Source organism: Canis lupus, chromosome 27 (assembly GCF_003254725.2).
Source record: "Canis lupus dingo isolate Sandy chromosome 27, ASM325472v2, whole genome shotgun sequence".
Lineage (NCBI taxonomy): Eukaryota > Metazoa > Chordata > Mammalia > Carnivora > Canidae > Canis > Canis lupus.
Genome location: NC_064269.1, coordinates 26,151,602 through 26,174,303, shown reverse-complemented (window position 1 = coordinate 26,174,303; position 22,702 = coordinate 26,151,602). Strand labels below are relative to the sequence as shown.

Below are 22,702 nucleotides of genomic sequence, written 5' to 3'. Positions count from 1 at the left end.
TCTGGGCCTGCAAGGTCTCTGTGGAGAGGTCTGCTGTTAATCTATTATTTGTCCCCATACAATTTTTGGATCTTTTGTCTCTTGTTGCTTTAAGGATTTTCTCTTTTTTGGAATTTGCAATTTTCACTATTAAATGTCGATGTGTTCAATGGCTTTTATTGATTTTAGGGGGCACCTCTCTATCTCCTGGATCTGAATCCCTGTTTCTCTCCCCAAATCAGGGAAGTTCTCAGCTACAATTTGTTCAAACATGCTTTCTGCCCCTCTGTCCCTCTTGACGTCCTCTGGAACTCCAATTAAATGTAGATTTTTCCTTCTGACGCTGTCATTTATTTCCCTTAATCTTTCCTCATGGTCTTTTAATAGTTTTTCTCTTTTTTCCTCAGTTTCCTTCCTTGCCATCAAAGTGTCTTCTATGTCACTCACTCGTTCTTCTACCTCATTAACCCTTGTCGTTAGGACCTCCAGTTTGGATTCCATCTCATTTAACTGATTTTTAATTTTGGCCTGATTAGATCTAAATTCTGCAGTCATGAAGTCCCTTGAATCCTTTGTGCTTTTTTCCAGAGCCACCAGTATCTTTATAATTGTGTTTCTGAATTGGCTTTCTGACATCGAATTTTAATCCAAATTCTGTAATTCTGTGGGAGAGAGGACTGTTTCTGATTCTTTCTTTTGTGGTGAGTTCTTCTAGTCATTTTGTTCTGTGCAGAGTAGTTAAAAATCAGTTGTAATTATTAGAAGCACAAAGTCTTCTCTCTGTAGCATTCCAGCTGTTCTAACTTTAAATCTCAGGTCGATTTCGTAGTTTTTCAGAATGATTTGAAAGTCATCTAGGTAAGTTGGTGGGGACGGGTGTCTTGGGGACCCTACTCTTCCGCCATCTTGTCCCCCCCACACACATTTTCTTTATTAATTAGTCTTTCAATGGATACTTGGGATGTTTACATATCCGGGCTATTATAAAAAAACATAGGAGTGCATATACCATTTTTGAATTCATATAAATAAAACTTTTTGCACAGAAAAGGAAACTACCAACAAAACAAAAGGTGAAGTATAATGGGAGAAGATATTGCAAATGATATATCCAATAAGGGGTTGATGTCCAAAATACATAAAGGCCTTGCATAACTGAAACCCAAAGAAACACAAATAATACATTAAAAAATGGGTAGAGGACATGAATCAACATTTATCTCAAAAGACATGTCAGGTGGGCAGCAAACACGTGAAAAGATGCTCAGTATCACTATCATGGATATCTAAATTAAAACTAAATATGACTGAAATAAGTCAATCAGGAGAAGGACAAACATTATATGGTCTCATTCATTTGGGGAATATAAAAAATAGTGAAAGGGAATAAAAGGGAAAGGAGAAAAATGAGTGGGAAATATCAGAAAGGGAGACATAACATGAAAGACTCCTAACTCTGAGAAACGAACTAGGGGTGGTGGAAGGGGAGGTGGGTGGGGGTGACTGGGTGACGGGCACTGAGGTGGGCACTTGACGGGATGAGCACTGGGTGTTATTATATATGTTGGCAAATTGAACACCAATAAAAATAAATTTACTAAAAAAATAAAGAGGAGCATTTAAAAAAAACTAAATAAGATAACACTATACCAGTCATAATAGCTAAAATAAAAAAGACATTAAAATAAGAAATGTGGGTGAGGATGTGAAGAAAACGGAACCCTCATGCACTGTTGATGGGATGTATTTCATAATACCACTATGGAAATCAGTATAGAAGCTCTGCCCCAAAATACAGAAATATCAGTATTTCCACTATTGAAAATTAATCCAAAGAAAAGAAAACCATTTATTCAAGCTTTTATTTTTTACAGACTTATGTCTTTACTTATTTGAGAGAGATAGAGAGAGGAGAGAGAGAAAGAGAGAGAGAGAGAGAGAGAGAGAGAGAGAGAGAAAGTGAGCATGCAGTGAGAGGAGGGGCAGAGGGACAGAGACTCTTAAGGAGGCTCCACACCAGACATGGAGACTGACATGGGGCTCAATCTCAGGATCCTGAGAATAAGACTGGAGCCAAAATCAAGAATTGACACTGAACTAACTAACCTACCTAGGCCCCCCTCTATTCTTTCATTTAAAAAAAAAATATTGTATTTATTTATTCATGAGAGACACAGAACGAGAGAGAGAGAGGCAGAGACACAGGCAGAGGGAAAAGCAGGCTCCATGCAGGGAGCCTGATGTGGGTCTCAATCCTGGGACTCCAGGATCACACCCTGAGTCAAAGGCAGACACTTAACTGATGAGCCACCAAGGCATCCCCCTCTAGTTCTTTCAATAAGAACTTTTTAAAGCCAGTATATAGTAGAAACACAACTGAAAAGTAGACGAGAGAGATAGAAAAGAAATATCCTTCACAATAAATAAAGAGCATTATCAATGTTCCTCTACAAATGTCCCAAGAGAGGCATAGCTGTCCACGTGCTCAAGAGCACTCCCTATTATTGTGCAGAGTAACCAGATTGCGTTCATGTGATGATATCAAACCAAATATGTACTGGCTCTGCTAAGTTCAAGATCTATAGTTTTTGCCCTAAGTGAAGTGGGTTTAAGGGATCTGGCTGTGCCGGATCCCATAACCAAAGTAGATAGCAAATCCAACCAGGGCCCAGACACCAAGTAGAGCCCAAGTGCCAGCTGTCATCTGCATCATAAGGTAAATATTCAAAAAGATGCTCAGGAGCGGGAGGAGAGGCAGACCAGGTACCTTAAAGTGAATGGGAGAGGAGCTCTGTGGCTGCCTCCAGATGACCCCAGTCATCCCAGTGATGAGCACCAGAAGCAGCACAACTACTGTGATCCACACTGGGTATCCAGAAAGCAGAACTGGCCACCGGGCCAGCACCAGACAGAGAAGAGTCAGCAGCAGAACAAGCAGTGAGGAGCAAACAGAGACAACCCAGCCAGAGAGTGCAGTGGGGGTGGGATTGCCTGGAAAAAATAGTGCCTGCAGAGTCAAACTCTCAGCTGCAGGTCTGTTCTCCTCCTGCACGTCTGCTTCATTTCCCTCACTCTCCTCCTGCACCTGTGCTTCATTTCCCTTATTCTCCTCTTGCACCTGTGCTTCATTTCCCTCATTCTCTTCCTGCACCTGCACTTCATTTCCCTCATTCTCTCCAAGTACCTCTGCTTCTTTTCCCCCATTCTTCCTTTCAGGCTGATACCTGAGGATGAGAACAATAAAAGCCAGCAGAGTGAAAACTAACAAGGCCCCAGTTGACCTGAGGTCCAAGAGATCAGTGAATCCAAGGAAGAATGCCATGATTGTTGCAACTATGAAAATGATCATGGTAGCCAGAATGGGCATATATCTGCCGGTTTGGATCCTGGTAAGGGCAGGGAATAGGAGGCCATCCTTTGCCATCATGTATACCTGTTGACGTATGTAGAACATCTTGCCAAAGACTTTGGTAGAAAGACTACAGAAAAATCCAAAGTTTACAAAGTGGTAGGCAGGGGCCCAGCCAATATGGAGAAATGCCTCAGGCAAGGTGCTCCCAGGTTGAAGTTGGTAGTAAGGCACCATAAGTGTAAGTGCTGCAGACACACCAAAATACACCAAAAAGCAGATAAACAGTGAAATCATAATGCTTTTGGGGATTGAACACTTGGGATTCTGGGCTAATTCAACCCTGGTAACAATAATGTTGAAACCTGTAAAAGCAAAGACACAGGTAGCTGATCCACGGAGAATCCCCTGGAAGCCAAAAGGCACAAATCCTCCAGAGCCCAGAAGGCCCAAGCTAGAGGTGTCATTGAGTCCATCCTTTATGTAGTCATCTTCTGTGAGCTTCCAGTTGTGCAGGTCCCCCTTCAGGAAGCCATAGATGATGACAAAACCAAGAACCAATACTTTCACCAAAGTGAGCATTTTGGTAACCAGTGAAAGCTGCCTAATGTTTCTAGTCAGCAATTCCATGAGCAACAAAAGAAGGAACATAACAATGAAGCCTAGAATTTCTACAAAAACACCAGGAGCTTGTGGTAAAAAAGTCTCCTGCAAGGTCAGGGAGAACTTGTTCCCAAAAAGATTGTCAAAGAATAAGGTCCAGGCCCAGATCCTAATGCCCGTATGAGCAAAACTGGTGATGATGAGGAACCAGCCACTGATGAAAGCCCAGAGTTCACCTACAGTGACATAGCTGTAGAGATATGCGGAGCCAGAATGGGGAACCCGAGCACTAATCTCTCCATAGCACAGCCCAGCCAACACTGAAGTTAGGCCGGCCACCAAAATGGAAATCACTAAAGATGGTCCTGCTTGATCTCTAGCCACCTCCCCAACCAAAATATATACACTTACACCCAGGGTGTTGCCCACACCCAGGACCACTAAATCCAGAGTGCTCAAGCTTCTAGCAGGGGCAGTCTCAGCCACAGGTAGCTCCAGTGGATGTTTGCGCACCAGCTTTTTACCAAATCTTCGGAGTGCCTGGCACAGCATTCTAGCTAAAGTTGTAGCAATCCCGGGGAGCTGTGAGTCTCAGATCAGGTTCAGTGAAGCTGCGTTAAGCCCAGTTGGGTTGGGGATGCCTCAATTGGTTGCTCAGTCTTCAAAGCTGCTGCTTCATATTTCCTCTGGTATGTGGTGACCCTTCATAATGCCTAAAACAGAATAGACAATAAATATTTACTGACCACATTATTCAACCCACCAACCAAAGCTCAGAAACCACATCACATATTGCAGCCCAAATATCACAGAAAGTGACACCAAAGGACATCATAGAAAGATCAACTCAGTTTTCCTTCACAGAAAAAGTACCAAATACCTCTCAACATTCTTCTTTTTACACACCACATGACATAATCCCATTTGGGTTCATCAAATTCCTGTAACTTCATGTACTAATTAACCTGTAAGACACAGCAGGACATGAATAAATTACACACTGGATGTGTGTGCAGTGCTTGAACATGAATTATGACACATAAAATCAGGGACTAGTGGGCCTCATTGCAATTACAGACTCATTTTTAAAAAATAATCTGAGTTTAATATACAAATAGAGATCCTTCAGTCTTACAACACTTAGCCCCAAAACCAGATGGTCAGGATAGACAGGGATTTGGTCCCCTTTATCCTCATTCTGCCTCATCCATTCAGCTGTACTAATGCCCAAGAATGTACAGTCCACCCCTTCCCATTACCTACCCAGGCCCACAGGTGTCCTGTGAACAGAGAGGAAGAGGGAGGAAGGGGCAAGGCCTTCATAACCACCTGCAAAAAGGAAAGGACCAGGATTCCTGGGAAGGTAACACTAGAGAAGTGGGGGCAGTACCACCCTAGGTCCAGGACTGAGAAGTGAGAAGAGCCAGGAAGGTGGTTTTGTGAATTCTGACATTCAATACACCTCGCCTAAACCAACTACTCAAAAACTCACTCAACTTTTATGTGCACATTTATGAGGATGTGATGAATAGGGAGAAAAGAAGTAAGTCACCTAGCTCAACAGCTCACAACCAAAACAATTCCTCAGTCTCCCCCCTCTCTGGGTTCCAAAAGAGAAGGTGAGCTGACTTCTGCAGACAGTCTCCTCACTGGCCAGTGCTTTATAAACATCCTGCACCATCTGTGATGGCAGCTTCCAGGGGCCTGGAGACCCTGCCCTGCTCTGTGAGTAGGTATTAAAGCATTTGAGTGTAACTGTCTATTAATTTGTCACAAGGAGTTTTTCTAACTCCCACGAACCATTGTCTGAAAATATTAAATATATTTTCTTAATGAACAAATGCTACATATGGTTCATCCTACCCTCTCCTTCCCTGCTGCTATTCAAATGGTCTCTCCCCAAGGGGAACAAGGCTTTGGGTGACAAATTCACAGCAATGTCCAGAAATGAGTAGTGGAGAACACAGCAGACAGTGATGCAGCCCCTTTTCTCCACCTTACTGAAGCTTTGGTTTTGAGAGAAGATTACAAAATATTGTCAGAGATTTTAAAGACATAAAGATGAAGTCAAAATTGAAAAGTCTTCTCTATGGATGATCAAAAGGAACTTTTGGGTTATGGGACAGACCTTCTGTCTATAAATCCATGTAGACTCCTTGTTTGCGACTCACCAGTTCCAATGTTATGATTTATCAATCAGTAGGTGAGATACATAAGGCAGGTCAGTTCTTCCCTAATAGAACATTTCTACAGTATCAATGTACTTGTCCTTCTAGTCTCATCCCCTGCTCAGTTCCTATCCGAGCTGCAAAATTCTACACTCACCCTGTTCCCTTGCCTCTAATGCCCTCTTGGTCCTTTCGCTTAGCTATCCCCACTTCACTTTCAGTTCTCAGCTCAAGAGTGCTTTCCCAAGAAGCCTCCCTTGACCCTTGTGGTGCCCTCCCTATATACTCTCATAGCACACAGGATCCCCCATGTGCCATTGATCCTAATGTGCCAGAATTCCAGATCAGCCTCCTGTCTCCGCCAATAAACTGTGAGTTAGATGATCAAGAAGTATTTGTGGAACAAATGACCACACTGAGAAGAAAACCTAAAAGAGACCATAATCCAGAATTCCTGCCTACATGACTTTGAGATACCTACTTTGTAGCCACGCAAACCTTAAATACCTTGCTCAGTAAACATTGTAGATGGTATTACCTTCCTTGTAGAAGTCAATGAAAGTGAAAAGTGTGTAGGGAACATCACCTGTGACAAAACCTTCACTGCATGTCATTCATAGCAGGAATGAGCCATACAAGATGATAAAGAATTGTTTGCCTTTGAGGACACTTTTTTTTTAACATTTGATAACATTTTAATCTCCTACTTCAAATATTTGACATTCTTTTTTCAGCAATTTTTCCTAAAAAAGTAAATTTACAAAAATGATGAAGCACAAAGTATATTCATACTGTACCTATAAATACAGAGACATAATTGCAAAACAAAGCACATTTTTTTCCTGTAATCATAAAAACTACCCTCCATTATGACAAATTGGTCACTAGTTTTTGATTTGACAGTCCTCACTGTCTGGCACTGACAGTGTTCCTCTTGACACCTGCAGCTTCCAGCCTGCTCTGTTGAGGACACTTTCTTTTAAAATATCAGGCTGTCTTAGATTATAGGCAACCAACTACCTATGCCTAGTTGGAGAATCCCTACTTTTTGAAAGGCATCATGATCAGGCTGTATAACCTAGGTACAATGTCCGAAGGCTGAGGTCCTCACTTCAGGAGACAGAGGAGGCCTACCAGAGACACCTGGGTAATATTTATAAATTTCATATTCTCTCCCTCTGGAGATATTATTCCACTCATACTTCACATGACTGCTCTCCAGTCCACCTGACAAGAACCATCCACCTGACAAGAAATTGTCATCAGTTTCAAAGGGAATAAATTGTAAAAGCTTCCTTCGCAGAAAGACAGCACAATTTAGTGTCTAGGAGTAAGGCTCTGCAGGTAGACTGTTCAGGTTCAAAACTCAACTCAATCTCACACCCAGGGGGCAAATTAGTTCACCTCTTGGGGCTTTAGTTTCCACAACAGTCAAATGGGAGAAAAAGTGAATCCCTCATCGGGTAGTTGTGAGATGTAAGTGAAATGATGTCCTGTGAGATATGTAGCTGAGTGCCTAGCACATGCCCAGCACACAATATGGACTTAATATCATCTACCTCAAAAGTAAAATTGAAAATGATCCAAAGTCCCCAAACAATATAATAAATTAGTCTTTATAGATATCTAGCCCAAAATCACCTGCTAAAACTGAAGCCTGTTAGCCTACCCCTCGTGAGACATGGAAAGAGTTTTATTCCAAATAATTTGCCTTGAAAGCTAAGGACTCTAATTTGATATTCTCATTCATTTTGTTACTAAACACTTGGAGGTCCAGGCTTACTGAGTCAGACCAGGCATTGAAAAAAAGCAATAATAGTGATAATGATAATAATAAAGAATATCATCGTTGTCTACAGATGCCTCATCTTATTTCTGGAAGAGACAGTGCCTGGTGCTGTAGTGATAAGAATAATGATCATTATGACACAAAATCTCGGTGTGAATCCTGGACCTTTCACTTGGCTACATAAACTATAGTGATTTGCTTAACATCTATGCCTCAGTTACCTCATCTAGAAGGAAACTACTTGACTGGCCTCCCTGGCTCAGCTTGAGAATTCAGTGAGAAGATACAAACCATAATGAACTGCTGTGGGGGTGTCACTTGTGCCACCATTCTTAAGCACAATCTTAGTGGAATTAAGAACACACACACACAATTGGGCACTATAGTTGTTGAATGGGTAAATGTATCTAAATATACATGTAGAGCATGGATTGGAAGAACATTGTTAACTACACCAAAGCAAGGCCCTCCAGTAAGGAGGGGAAACAAGAATAGAGGTAAGGATGAAAAAGGAAAATAAAATGAACTGAAAAGGGGCCTGACAAGAAGTGATGGTGCGAAGATGCCATGACTGAGGAAAAGACTGACCACACTCTGTTCACTGCAGGTTCAATACAGGGTTTGCAGGAGATAATGTTATGAGAGGACAGAGTACAGGGGCTAATAAATGGTAGGCAGTCAGTAGATTTAAGTTGAAGAGGAGCCAGAGGGCAGCCCTGGTGGCCCAGCGGTTTAGCACCGCCTGAAGCCCGTGGTGTGATCCTGGAGATCCGGGATTGAGTCCCATGTTAGGCTTCCTGCATGGAGCCTGCTTCTCCCTCTGCCTGTGTCTCTGCCTTTCTCTCACTCTCTCTGAATAATAAATAAATAAATAAATCTTTAAATAAATCTTAAATAAATAAATAAATAAATCTTTAAAAAAAGAAAAAAAAAAGAAGAGGAGCCAGAATTATATAATCTGGATATGGAGAATGGAGATACAAAGATATGTATGTAGGATATGGAGAATACAAAGAAGGAATACCTACTAGAAAGAGGATGAAAAACAAGGGAAGATGGGGCACCCCTCCTACTAGTTTCTTCTGAACTCCTTTTCCTTTTCCCAATTCCTCTTTCTCCTTCAGGTCCTTCAGCTGTCCTTGGAGGCTCCTGTAGTTGGTACTAAGAATGGTTGTACTAGGTTTCTCTTTCTGGGGAACTGTCCCCAGCCACCTCCCTCCCAGCTAAGACACGACAGTGGTTCTTCACAGTGCTTGAATCACACCACCCCATGAGGTTAGTCACCTCAAAAAAATATCATACACTCTTCTAAAGTCCATATCATAGACCTTGATAGGAATCCCAGAGGAGGATCATCTGAATGGCAGGGTCAGAAAGGGCTAATAGCTTTTCATAATTTCTGTTTCCCTCAATTGTGTTGTGCAGGGTGGTCCATGCTCCCTTTCCAATTTACTGAAGATGAAGGAAAGTGGCTTACAGACTAAAAGAGGAAGATGCCAGAGAAGCAGTTCAAAGAACAAAGCATCTGAAAATCAAATAATTACATGACTCCAAGAGGTTAAGGCCAAACAAGTACATAAACAAGCAATCTTTTCTTTAAAGATTTATTTATTTATTTATTCATGAGAGACACAGAGAAAGAGAGAGACAGAGACACAGGCAGAGGGAGAAGCAGGCTCCATGCAGGGAGGCCAACATAGGACCAGATCCCGGGTCTCCAGGATCACGCCCTGGGCCAAACGCAGCACTAAACCGATGAGCCACCTGGGCTGCCTAATGAACAAGCAATCTTATAGAAAAGAAAACAAACCCATGATTGGGAATCCTGAGTGAGCCTACTACAAATCCACCCTATAACAACGCAGAGAAAGATCATCCTCAAATGCCATATCTAGAAATGCTCTTTCTCCATGCAATAATCTGAGTATTCTAATGGTTTAAGTTCAGGCCAGATCTCCGAATCAGCTAGTCAGAGTCCCCACCCTTATTCTTCCCTGACCATCAGGCCCATCACCTCCTTTCTAATTCAGCTCTTACATCCTGACTTACCCTTCCTGGGATGAGCCTGTGGCCTGGGTATCTGCCCTGTTAAGGTTACTCCCCTCATTCCTTCTGTCTATTCTTGGCACTATAGATCTTCTTAACATTATTCTAAAGGCTTTCCCCAACATCTAGAAAGCCATTCTTAAGCCATTCTGACTGATCCCCATTACCAACCTTCCTCCCCTTTTATTGTCCATCCTGATGCTCAGCTAAAACTAATTTTCTCTTTCTGTCAGCTAGTGTTCTAGATGTCTCCTTAAATACTTTTATAGTCTAAAGCATCCAGAAGGCTAGGCCAGGGTCCATATACATCTTCCTACTTCTAAATTATACATTCTTATCCCCAAGTTCTCACTCCCCAGGAGAAGGTTATGCCAAGCAACCATAAAAAGAATTTAGGGCAGAGAAAATGAATGTATGAAAATACTGATTGACTTCTTGTTATCTTGAGATTCCTAGAAGGTTCTGCTTTTGCTGTTGTTTTGGAAAGAAACAGTCAAACTGGGGTATAAGCAGGAGAGTTAAACATGTACCATCATCTATTCCAAGTGAATATCCTGAGGACATTTCCTAGGTCTGTGAATATCAGTGAAATTAGAAAATAGTCTCTCAATAGTTGTTTTTGCCTTTGTTTCTCTTGCCTTCGTGGATGTATCTTGCAAGAAGTTACTGTGGCCAAGTTCAAAAGGGGTGTTGCCTGTGTTCTCCTCTAGGATTTTGATGGAATCTTGTCTCACATTTAGATCCATCATCCATTTTCAGTCTATCCTTGTGTATGGTGCAAGAGAGTGGTCTAGTTTCATTCTTCTGCATGTGGATGTCCAATTTTCCCAGCACCACTTATTGAAGAGACTGTCTTTTTTTCCAGTGGATAGTCTTCCCTACTTTGTCGAATATTAGTTGACCATAAAGTTGAGGGTCCACTTCTGAGTTCTCTATTCTGTTCCATTCATCTACTGTATCTGTTTCTGTGACAGTACCACACTGTCTTGATGACCACAGCTTTGTAGTACAACCTGAAATCTAGCATTGTGATGCCCCTAGATATGGTTTTCTTTTTTAAAATTTCCCTGGCTATTCGGGGTCTTTTCTGATTCCACAGAAACCTTAAAATAATTTGTTCCAACTCTGAAGAAAGTCCATGGTATTTTGATAGGGATTGCATTAAACGTGTAAATTGCCCTGGGTAACATTGACATTTTCACAATATTAATTCTTCCAATCCATGAGCATGGAATATTTTTCCATCTCTTTGTGTCTTCCTCAATTTCTTTCAGAAGTGTTCTGTAGTTTTTAGGGTGTAGATCCTTTACTTCTTTGGTTAGGTTTATTCCTAGGTATCTTATACTTTTGGGTGCAATTTTATTTATTTTTTTAAATTTATTTTTTATTGGTGTTCAATTTAGTAACATACAGAATAACCCCCAGTGCATTGCTCCTTAATTTCTCTTTCTTCAGTCTCATTTTAGTGTATAGAAATGCCACTGACTTCTGGGCATTGATTTTGTAACCTGCCACACTGCCAAATTGCTGTATGCTGAATGCTTTTTATTTATTTTTGTTGTCTGATTGCTGAGGCTAGGACTTCTGGAACTTCACCAAAATAAGAAGCTTTTGCACAGCAAAGGATACAGTCAACAAAACTAAAAGACAGCCTACAGAATGGGAGAAGATATTTGCAAATGACATATCAGATAAAGGGGTAGTTTCCAAGATCTGTAAAGAACTTATTAAACTCAACACCAAAGAAACAAACAATCCAATCATGAAATGGGCAAAAGACATGAACAGAAATCTCACAGAGGAAGACATAGACATGGCCAACACGCACATGAGAAAATGTTCTGCATCACTTGCCATCAGGGAAATACAAATCAAAACCACAATGAGATACCACCTCACACCAGGGAGAATGGGGAAAATTAACAAGACCGGAAACAACAAATATTGGAGAGGCTGTGGAGAAAGGGGAACACTCTTCCACTGTTGCTGGAAATGTAAACTGGTATAGCCACTCTGGAAAACTGTGTGCAGGTTCCTCAAAGAGTTAAAAATAGATCTGCCCTACGACCCAGCTATTGTACTACTGGGGATTTACCCCAAAGATACAGATGCAGTGAAAAACTAAGACCACTGCACCCCGATGTTTATAGCAGCAATGTCCACAATAGCCAAATTGTGGAAGGAGCCTCAGTGTCTATCGAAAGATGAATGGATGAAGAAGATGTGGTTTATGTATACAATGGAATATTACTCAGCCATTAGAAATGACAAATACCCACCATTTGCTTCGACGTGGATGGAACTGGAGGGTATTATGCTGAGTGAAATAAGTCAATCGGAGAAGGACAAATATTATATGGTCTTATTCATCTGGGGAATATAAAAAATAGTGAAAGGGAATACAGGGGGAAGGATAAAAATGAGTGGAAAATATCAGAAAGGGAGACAGAACATGAGAGACTCCTAACTCTGGGAAACGAACTAGGGGTGTTGGAAGGGGAAGTGGGCGGGGCGTGGGGGTGACTGGGTGATGGGCACTGAGGGCGGCACTCAATGGGATGAGCACTGGGTGTTATTCTATATGTTGGCAAATTGAAGACCAATAAAAAATAAATGTATAAAAAAAGAAAATAGTCTCTCCCAAAGGAGGTGATTACTTGGAGGATGTGCTTAAATAAATGAAGAAATAAGAGAGCATGAAGCCAGTGTCCATGAATTCCATAATGCCCCTGAGTCCTCCTTCCCTCCTTCCTCTTCCCAGTGTTTTTCTCAGTCTCTGAGCTCCTTTGAAACTCTAAAACAAAACAAAACAAAAGCCCAAGTCCCCATGAAGAACTACTGTTACACCCAACAATTCATGCACTAAATTGCAAGCTGTCTTGAATTCCCAGCCCGCCCCACTCACTCTCCTTTGTCCTGAGGTCATTGTGTTCATTCTTCTGTCCTGAGAAGGGTTCTACCCTCGCTCAGGACCTTTCCTTTTCAAAACATTTTCAAGGCAGCAAGATCCACTGGTTCCTGTGGCTGGGTGTTAACACTCCTGACAATCAGGAAGTTGGACTGCTGGCTCCTCCTCGATAGCTTCAGAGATAGTTTCTTTTTCTTTTTTTAATTCATTTTGTCAAACAATTGCCATCATTTTCAGATGTAGTTTTCAATAATTAACCAGTTGTGTATAACACCAAGTGCTCATCACATCACATGTCCTTCTTAGTGTCCACTGCCCAGTTACCCCATCCCCCCAACAACTTCCCCTTCAGGAATTCTCAGTTTGTTTCTCAGAGTTAAGAGCCTCTCATGGTTTGTCTCACTCTCTCTCTCATTTTTTCCTATTCAGTTCTCTTCCCATCCCTTATGGTCCTCTGCACTATTTCTTAAATTCCACAGATGGGTGAAACCATATGATAGCTGTCAAAGATAGTTTCAACACTGTTTTACTAGAAATTTGATATTTGAAAGGAAGGCTACTGAGGGTGTTAAAGATCTTCAAGTTCTCAAAGTTTCAGAAAAGTGGACTTTCAATGCAACATCTTCAGAGATTATAGCAATCCTCTGTATCCAAGCACAGCTCCTTCGTGATCCCAAAGTGACTAAAAAGTCACTAAAGTCTAAATACTTTAGTCCTTAAAATTTTCAGAGAATGAAAGCTGCAGAGCCAATCAAATCAGTGGCTCTCAAACAAAGAATTATAAATCTTTTTGGATAACTGAACTTCCTCAGAATTTCTGAATTTCTCACTCAAACAGCCCAACAAGTCATGTAGAGGGCAGTCAGGACAACAATACTAGAGGCTTTGAGTTCAGGGTGAGAGCTTTAAATTATAGTTAAGTGTGGTGGTGCATGTGTACACAAACACTTCCAATGTGGGAAACAGGTCAGAATACATACAGAAAGGTAAACAGAGGGAAAGCCACCATGAACACTAGGGACAAGTCTCATATCCAGGGTAGAAGAAATTACTTAACAACACCAAATGAGGAATAGCACCTTCCCAACTTCACATTCTGGTTGGGCCTTCTCTAGAAGTCTATGTCCCAATCATCGTCCTTCATTTCTTCATTCAACAAATAAATATACTGCTCTCTATTTATTCAACAGTCCAGATAATGCAAACAAAAACACAAACAACCCTCCACTCAAGTAGCTAACATTTCTGCACTAGGAAGCAAACATTAAACAAATAAGTAATAAGGATATATATCGTGTTGGACTTGTGATCCGTGCTTCAGAGAAAAGGAAAGCAAGCAAATGTTAGTATGTGCTCAGAGTGGGTGTTGTGACTTTAAAATGGATGGTCCAACCCAAGTCTCATATACACACTGTTGTGAAGTCATCACCATCATTTATCTCCAGAACTTGTTCATCTTTCTCAGCTGAAATTATGTACCCATTAAAAAATAACTCCCCATTCTTCCCTCCCTGGAGCTCCTGGCAACAACCATTCTACTTCCTGTCTCTCTGACTTCGACTACTCTATGTACCTCATATAAGTAGAATTCTACAATACTGGCCTTTTGTGATCTGCTTATTCCACTTAACATAATGTCTCAAGGTTCATCCACATTGTAACATATAGAGAACTAATTCCCTCTTTTAGGCTGACTAATATCTCATTGTGTGTCTATTCCAAATCTTGTTTATCTACTCATCCATTGGTGGTCATGTTGGTTATTTCACATTTTAGAATTTGGGAATAATGCTATTATGAACAAGACACTTGAGTCCCTATTTTCAATTTTGTGGGATATATACACAGAAGTAGGATTGTTGGAACATACCCTAGTTACATTTTTTTTAAAGTTTTTTTTTTATTGGTGTTCAATTTACTAAAATACAGAATAACACCCAGTGCCCGTCACCCATTCACTCCCACCCCCCGCCCTCCTCCCCTTCTACCACCCCTAGTTCGTTTCCCAGAGTTAGCAGTCTTTACGTTCTGTCTCCCTTTCTGATATTTCCCACACATTTCTTCTCCCTTCCCTTATTTTCCCTTTCACTATTATTTATATTCCCCAAATGAATGAGAACATATAATGTTTGTCCTTCTCCGACTGACTTACTTCACTCAGCATAATACCCTCCAGTTCCATCCACGTTGAAGCAAATGGTGGGTATTTGTCATTTCTAATAGCTGAGTAATATTCCATTGTATACATAAACCACATCTTCTTTATCCATTCATCTTTCGTTGGACACCGAGGCTCCTTCCACAGTTTGGCTATCGTGGCCATTGCTGCTAGAAACATCGGGGTGCAGGTGTCCCGGCGTTTCATTGCATTTGTATCTTTGGGGTAAATCCCCAACAGTGCAATTGCTGGGTCGTAGGGCAGGTATATTTTTAACTGTTTGAGGAACCTCCACACAGTTTTCCAGAGTGGCTAACAGAACCAGGAGTTGGTTCTTTGAAAGAATTAATAAGATAGATAAACCATTAGCCAGCCTTATTAAAAAGAAGAGAGAGAAGACTCAAATTAATAAAATCATGAATGAGAAAGGAGAGATCACTACCAACACCAAGGAAATACAAACGATTTTAAAAACATATTATGAACAGCTATACGCCAATAAATTAGGCAACCTAGAAGAAATGGACTCATTCCTGGAAAGCCACAAACTACCAAAACTGGAACAGGAAGAAATAGAAAACCTGAACAGGCCAATAACCAGGGAGGAAATTGAAGCAGTCATCAAAAACCTCCCAAGACACAAGAGTCCAGGGCCAGATGGCTTCCCAGGGGAATTTTATCAAACGTTTAAAGAAGAAACCATACCTATTCTCCTAAAGCTGTTTGGAAAGATAGAAAGAGATGGAGTACTTCCAAATTCGTTCTATGAAGCCAGCATCACCTTAATTCCAAAGCCAGACAAAGACCCCGCCAAAAAGGAGAATTACAGACCAATATCCCTGACGAACATGGATGCAAAAATTCTCAACAAGATACTGGCCAATAGGATCCAACAGTACATTAAGAAAATTATTCACCATGACCAAGTAGGATTTATCCCTGGGACACAAGGCTGGTTCAACACCCGTAAAACAATCAATGTGATTCATCATATCAGCAAGAGAAAAACCAAGAACCATATGATCCTCTCATTGGATGCAGAGAAAGCATTTGACAAAATACAGCATCCATTCCTGATCAAAACTCTTCAGAGTGTAGGGATAGAGGGAACATTCCTCGACATCTTAAAAGCCATCTATGAAAAGCCCACAGCAAATATCATTCTCAATGGGGAAGCACTAGGAGCCTTTCCCCTAAGATCAGGAACGAGATAGGGATGTCCACTCTCACCACTGCTGTTCAATCCTAGTTACATTTTTTAAAAGATTTTATTTATTTATCCATCAGAGACACAGAGAAAGGTAGAGACATAGGCAAAGGGAGAAGTAGGTTCCCCGCAGGGAGCTTGTTACAGGACTCAATCCCAGGACCCCAGGGTCATGCCCTGAAGAGAAGGCAGATGCTCAACCGCTGAGCCATGCAGGCTTCCTGCTAGTTGCATATTTAATAATTTTGAAAAATCACCATAATGTTTTCCACCGTGATTGTACCATTTTTCATTTCCACCAGTAACCAGAAGCATCCCAATTCCTCCACGTCCTCTCCAACACTCCTTGTCCTGTTTTTGTTTTCGTTTTTTGGTTTTTTTGGTTTTTTGAATAGCAGTCATCATAATGGGTGTGAAGTGGTACTTGGATGTCTTTGAGGAATAACAAGGAGTCTTGTGGGTCCAGGGCACAGTAAGTGAGGGAGAAGCAGTAGGGGATGAGGTCAGATAGAAAGCAGGAAACCAGATCCTTCTCATAGGGTCTGAGAGTCACTGTGAGGACTTTAGCTGTTACTTTGAGTGTGACTGGAAACCCTAGAAAAAGTGAGAGTTTCACATGTTGCCACATTGATATTTAGAACCTTGTCTACACTGGACCTCTATCTGGTAGGTTTCTATCCTTTACAAATGCTGCATATCCTGGGTCAGCCTCTTACCCTACTTCCTGGACCACCCTCTTGGTCCATAAAAGTGGTAACTCTAACCAATGAGATGCTCTCACTTCTCACTCAGATTCACCCAGCAGCCCTTAAAGAGAGTTTCCCTTCCTTAAGGTGTGATAAATCCCTAAATCACATTCTTCTGGGTTGCTACATTGCAAGAGAAAACAAGTTTGAGTTCTCTCCGCCCACCTTCTGGAAAATGATTCTTAGCACAAATCTTAAAAAGACAGACAGAATGAGACAGACACAAACACTCTCAACAAGACATGCAGTTTCCTTCTCTCTATTAAGTCCAAATTTCTAAGATTATATTTACAAGGCTTTCTATTTACTGTTCTACCACTTACTCTTAGTACAATCTTTTCTGTAGCTCTTGCTCAAACAGGACAAATTTTCCACCACACATGCACATGTTGTGGCATTAACACCAGCCCTCACACATACTGTCCCTCTCTGATTAGAACATGCTCTTTCCAAACACTGTTCAACATGACTATCCTTTTGGAAGCTTCTCTGGGCACATCTACAGATAGATATCTGATCTCTCCAATATGCTGTCCTCGTCCTCTGGTCTCCCCTCTTTAATGTCCAGTGGCATAACTCACTAGACTAGAATTTTGTTCTGGGTTAACACCCCTGTTAGGAAAAAGCGTAGGAGTATTAGGTGGTGAGGTGGAGCCCAGGAGAAGAGCTTCTGCCTGACGTTGGTTGCAACTTGCCCTTCCTTCCCCAGCTGAAGCCTGAGGTACAAAGAGTTAACTGGCCACAGCCTAGGAAGGACCTTAGGCCCTCCAGCCCAGCTTGGATGTCAGAGATCTGGCACAGAACTGAGGTCCAAGTCTCTTTTACCACAACAAAGTGAAAGTACAAAGGAAGTAACCCAAGTCAGTTGAGGCAAAGTACATTATCGGTGATATTAGTGATTTGCTCCAGTGTCATCCCCTTGATGTGTGACAATTGAACAGACAGACAACACAGAGTTTTATTCCTTTATCTGCTTTACTGTATTTAGAAAATAAGCTGCATAATGCTTTAGCATTAGGCAAAATGACATAATACTTAAACTACAATAACTACCTGTAAGGCTAGCCTGTGGAAGGAGTGGGACAATGCTTAATGGATTGAATGCTGTGTAGAATGGGATTTCACTTGTTTCAGGAGGATAGGGAAATATCCATGGAATGCTCTTATACTGAAAGCCCCCAGAGAAAAGAATTTTCTGTACTTGCTACGATTTCTCCTACACTGTCTGCAAATACCTACACAGATGGGTTCTGTATACATCAGGTTGGGTCTAAAGTGTAAAATTAGATGATCTATCAAGTAGAAACCACAAAAAGTTTCTAAGTGAGAAAGACTGGATTCAGTCTATTAAAGATAAGATTTCAACTATGTGTAAATGAATACAAAGGCAAATTACAAATTTGAAAATTTAATCACCACACTGATTCTTTGTGCAAAAGAACTCAATCAAAAGCAACATTCTTCTTCCCCCTAAATTATCAACACCATCACCATTACCCCCAAATCATCATACACTCAGTTGTACATAGCAAAACACTGGTGGCAAATAGAGAATTCCCTACTCTGGGAACTTAAAATTAAGGACGTTCTTTTTTTTTTTTTTTTAATTAAGGACGTTCTGTGAACATTTCTTCACCTGCCAAAATAAGGAAGAGATACATAAACTATGAACCAGGAAGGGTTTTCTGCGATCAGAAATGAAAATTTGAGGCAAGGGCGTGTCGAGATCCCAAATTGCTTCCTAGTTGATGAAATAAAAGAGTAGAAGGACCTCATTTCCCAATGTTTGCAAGACTAGTGAGTATGTTCTTTGCACCATTTGTCAGCCTGAAATAGTGTCAGGAAAGAGGAAATAATAATCACCTCATCTAGGCACTGTCTATAACTGTTTCCCAAGGAAACATCTGTTCAAGCTACATCTTCAGCTTTGGCCATTATCCGGTAAATAGAACCTCTCCTGGACCTTCCTTCCTTGCCCCTCACCAAAAGCACAAAACAAGCTCCACCACAACTTTAGCCAGTAAATCTTATTTGCCCATTTAAAATAGATCCAGTTAAATATTTGCTATAGATATTAGTGCAGATCTTGCCCTACGACCCAGCAATTGCATGGCTGGGGATTTACCCCAAAGATACAGATACAGTGAAACGCTGGGACACCTGCACCCCGATGTTTATAGCAGCGATGTCCACAATAGCCAACTGTGGAAGGATCCTCGGTGTCCATCGAAGGATGAATGGATAAAGACGATGTGGTTTATGTATACAATGGAATATTACTCAGCCATTAGAAATGACAAATACCCACCATTTGCTTCGACGTGGATTGAACTGGAGGGTATTATGCTGAGTGAAATAAGTCAATTGGAGAAGGACAAACATTATATGGTCTCATTCATTTGAGGAATATAAAAAATAGTGAAAGGAATAAAGGGTAAAGGAGGAAAAATGAGTGGGAAATATCAGAAAGGGAGACGGAACATGAGAGACTCCTAAATCTGGGAAACGAACTAGGGGTGGTGGAAGGGAAAGTGAACGGGGGGTGGGGATGACTGGGTGACGGGCACTGAGGGGGGCACTTGATGGGATGAGCACTGGGTGTTATTCTATATGTTGGCAAGTTGAACACCAATAAAAAATAAATTTACAAAAAAATATTAGTGCAGATCTAATGCTAACATATAATGATAATAGTTATTATAATAATAGTAATTATTATTAATATAATAATAATTATTATTATTATTCTCAGTCTTGGTTTGTGCAAAAGTGGAAAATGAGAGAAACCACTGCAGTAGTAATGAATGTACAACCTCTCCTCTGGAGAAAGGGACGTAAAAATCACATAGCTTCCCTGAAAGGTTGGAAAAGAAGCTGAAGTAACCAAATTCAGCTAATACATAAAAATATTCTAACTTATCACCCAGGAACCTTCTGAGAGTAACTTTACCAAATCAATCATTTACCAGGTATCCTCTCAACTATTATTTCACTTTGTACTATATTCTGTTTGCAGTTGTTAGGAGAAGTCTTTGTCTCCCTTTCTAATATAAAAGTCGTTAGGGTAGAATCTGCTTCATGTTCTCTCAATAAGGCTAGAAACCCTAATTATCCAAGTAAATATTACTAGGTGCAAACAACTTGAAGGCATGACAGCCCCCAAAGTGTCTGCTAATTAGACCAAGAGGAAATACAGCCACCTCCTCCAACTCATCTACCTACCCTATCACCCTCAGCACCTCCCAACTCCCATCCCAGTCTGGCAGCGGCTGATTTCCAAATTTGTAACATACTTGGTAAAGAAACTGACCATTCCACATAATTTTTGCTTTAACTAAGATTAAAATGAATCCGCTTTCTGGAAGCACATAACACATATCAATTGATAATGGAGAGAAGGAGACCAAGAACTGCTAGAGAGCAAGAGAAAGAAAACCTAGAAATTAACATTTGCCACATGTAATGCAAAAAACAGGGGACATTCATGAATAAGTATTGTCTTGGCTTCTGGTGTTGGCCTACTGCCAACAGTGTACACAGTAACAGTTGAAGACTCCAAGAGTCTTCAAAATTAAAGAGGTGCAAATAAGTTTTGTGATAACAGCCAACTGCCTCTTGGTGACTCAGTGTTTTAATGGCCACTAAGAGGCCACACTTCATGGGACTTTGGTACTCTTTCCACCTACATTCTGATCTGGCCTATAATCCATGACCACCACACTTTTTAAAATTAGATAAGATATGAAAACTATCTTCAGATATTTGAAGGATGGTCAACTGGAAGAAGGATAAGCTTACTCTCTGAAGCTCTAAAGGAAGAACACAAACACGCAGATACATGATGGGGAATAGTTTTCATATCAACATCCACTCTCAACATTCTTAATAACTTCAGTTGTCTTACAGCTACAAAGCGTCACGGAAACAGGAAGGAAAGACCTCTTTCCAGTGGGGACCTGAGCGATATTAACTGAATGAACAACATTTTGATTTCAAGTTGAAAAACATTTCTACAAATGAAGGCAAAAGGAGGGTTATTCCAGGCGGAGTGAGCAGAGAAAGCAAAGTTTATATTTGTAAAAGTGAAGATTAAACATGTCACCAGTTCAGCAGAGGGATTTGCAGAAGAACAGTGAGACAGTGTAGATTAAGAGCACAAACTCAAGTTTGTAGTACAGATCATTAGAAACCGTGAAACAGTTTTAAACAGAAGAATGACATGACACAAGATATGCTTTGGGAACAGTATTTGGGTATAGAATGGAACCTAGAGAGAGGAGAATAATTAAGAGGTTATTATAGAACTCTAAATGGGATGTAACAAATGCCTGAAATAGAAAAATGGTGGGAGGTATGATAAGAATAAGTGAAATGCAAGATATGGTGCAGAAATAGAATCACCACTCATCGCACTATCATATCTGTCTCTTTTCTTTATGTTCATATTAAGAAATCACTGTATAAGAGCTGTAGCTTATAGACGTCTACAAGGGCAGGGTGGTGAAGCAGGAAGCAGCTGTGGAGTCACACAGACTGTATTTCTCATTTCAGAACTGTTGCTATGCACAAATTATTTTACTTGGGAGTCTCATTTGTCTAGTCTATAACACGAAGTAATAAAGTGTAGCGGTGCCTGGTACAATGACACTAAAAAATAATAAAATAAAATAAAATAAAATAAAATAAAATAAAATAAAATAAAATAACAAAATAAAATTAGATAAGAAAGGCAGGGAGATAACTTTAGTAGCTATAAAAATAGATATCTAGCTCCTTGAGCCTGGAGGAAGAAGCCTCCAAGTCCTTTCTGGTGATGGGTGACCACCTTATCAAACTGGACCTGCTATTCCACAAATTGCACACCAGCGTCTTCTCTAAGAAGATATGAGAAGAGACTTTCTGAAACTCCAGTGAGGGAGCAAGGTAAAACTTGAAGAAGGAAGTATCACCCAGTGAAAAAACCTTCATTCATTCCAGGAATATGTCTAAGCATACTATGTGCTAGGCCCTGTGGGAGAGGCAAAGATGAAGAAAGTAAGCTGTGCACCAGGTCAGAAAGGAAAGGAGGGCAGGGCAAACAGTGGGAGGATGCTAGAGGAGAAGCTCCAAGTAATAACCTCCCTTAACTCATATTTTGCTCATCAGAGCTGAGAACCTTTCTGTTCTGGAGAAGAACAGAGTGTAGGTCTCCAAATCCCTCTGACCCCAGCAAACATACCTGCTTTTCCCAAACTCACAAGGTAGTGGTCTACACCAGCCAGATCAAAGTCTAGCTCTGGTGCCATGAAATACCCTCTGCTTAAACCCCACAGGGCTTCTGTAGCCAGTGGTGCTCCAAGCCCAGTCTTCTTCCTCTCTGACTCTGTCTCAGTTTTTCTGCCAACTCTATTAACAGCAGAAATCACTTACCCAGGGGCTTTTTCTGCCTCCGAGGAGAAACACTTGGGATGAAAGAGCAAGACAAACCCATGGACAAGGAAGGAGCTTGGCCAACCAGAATCAGGCTTGGAGTGGAGCTTAGAGAGGCCCTGATTGAGTTGAGGCCCTGGGGAGGCAAGATCCTGAGGAGGAGGGGCCTCAGGAAGTCTGAGTACTAACCAGGCTGGGCCTCAGGTTGTTGAGGCCAAAGGGCAAAATGGGCCTGGGAAGGAAGTGAAAGTAGGAAGGAGGTGGCTTAGCTGGAATGGTGGAGGAAGACTAGAGGGGGACAATGGAAGACCAGTGTAGCCCTACATGCTGAGGAAGTGGA

General features: G+C 41.0%; 2 protein-coding genes across 4 annotated transcripts in view; both read right to left on the bottom strand.

Annotated features, from left to right (window-relative positions):
• Window positions 1-22,501, bottom strand: part of LOC112665493 (cationic amino acid transporter 3-like) — an 81,464-nt gene extending 58,963 nt beyond the window's left edge. The window contains exon 1 of one of the 2 annotated variants that reach the window (XM_049102603.1): window positions 22,363-22,501. The gene's annotated coding sequence lies outside the window, so the exon portion shown is untranslated. The remainder of the gene's footprint in view (window positions 1-22,362) is intronic. The other variant, XM_049102605.1, reaches the window with a different exon arrangement.
• On the bottom strand, window positions 991-22,502 carry LOC112665662 (cationic amino acid transporter 3-like). Of its 2 annotated transcripts, XM_035707321.2 has the most exons (3): window positions 22,363-22,501; window positions 4,812-4,896; window positions 991-4,644 (listed from the first exon to the last, which is right to left on the bottom strand). In XM_035707321.2, the coding sequence occupies exon 3, from the start codon at window positions 4,481-4,483 to the stop codon at window positions 2,588-2,590; it is 1,896 nt and encodes a 631-aa protein (XP_035563214.2). In that variant the 5' UTR covers window positions 4,484-4,644; window positions 4,812-4,896; window positions 22,363-22,501; the 3' UTR covers window positions 991-2,587. The 2 variants fall into 2 exon arrangements, with proteins under 2 accessions (XP_035563214.2, XP_035563213.2); XM_035707320.2 differs by lacking the exon at window positions 4,812-4,896 and having other exon boundaries at window positions 22,363-22,502.
• Between the last annotated feature and the right edge of the window lie 200 nt (window positions 22,503-22,702).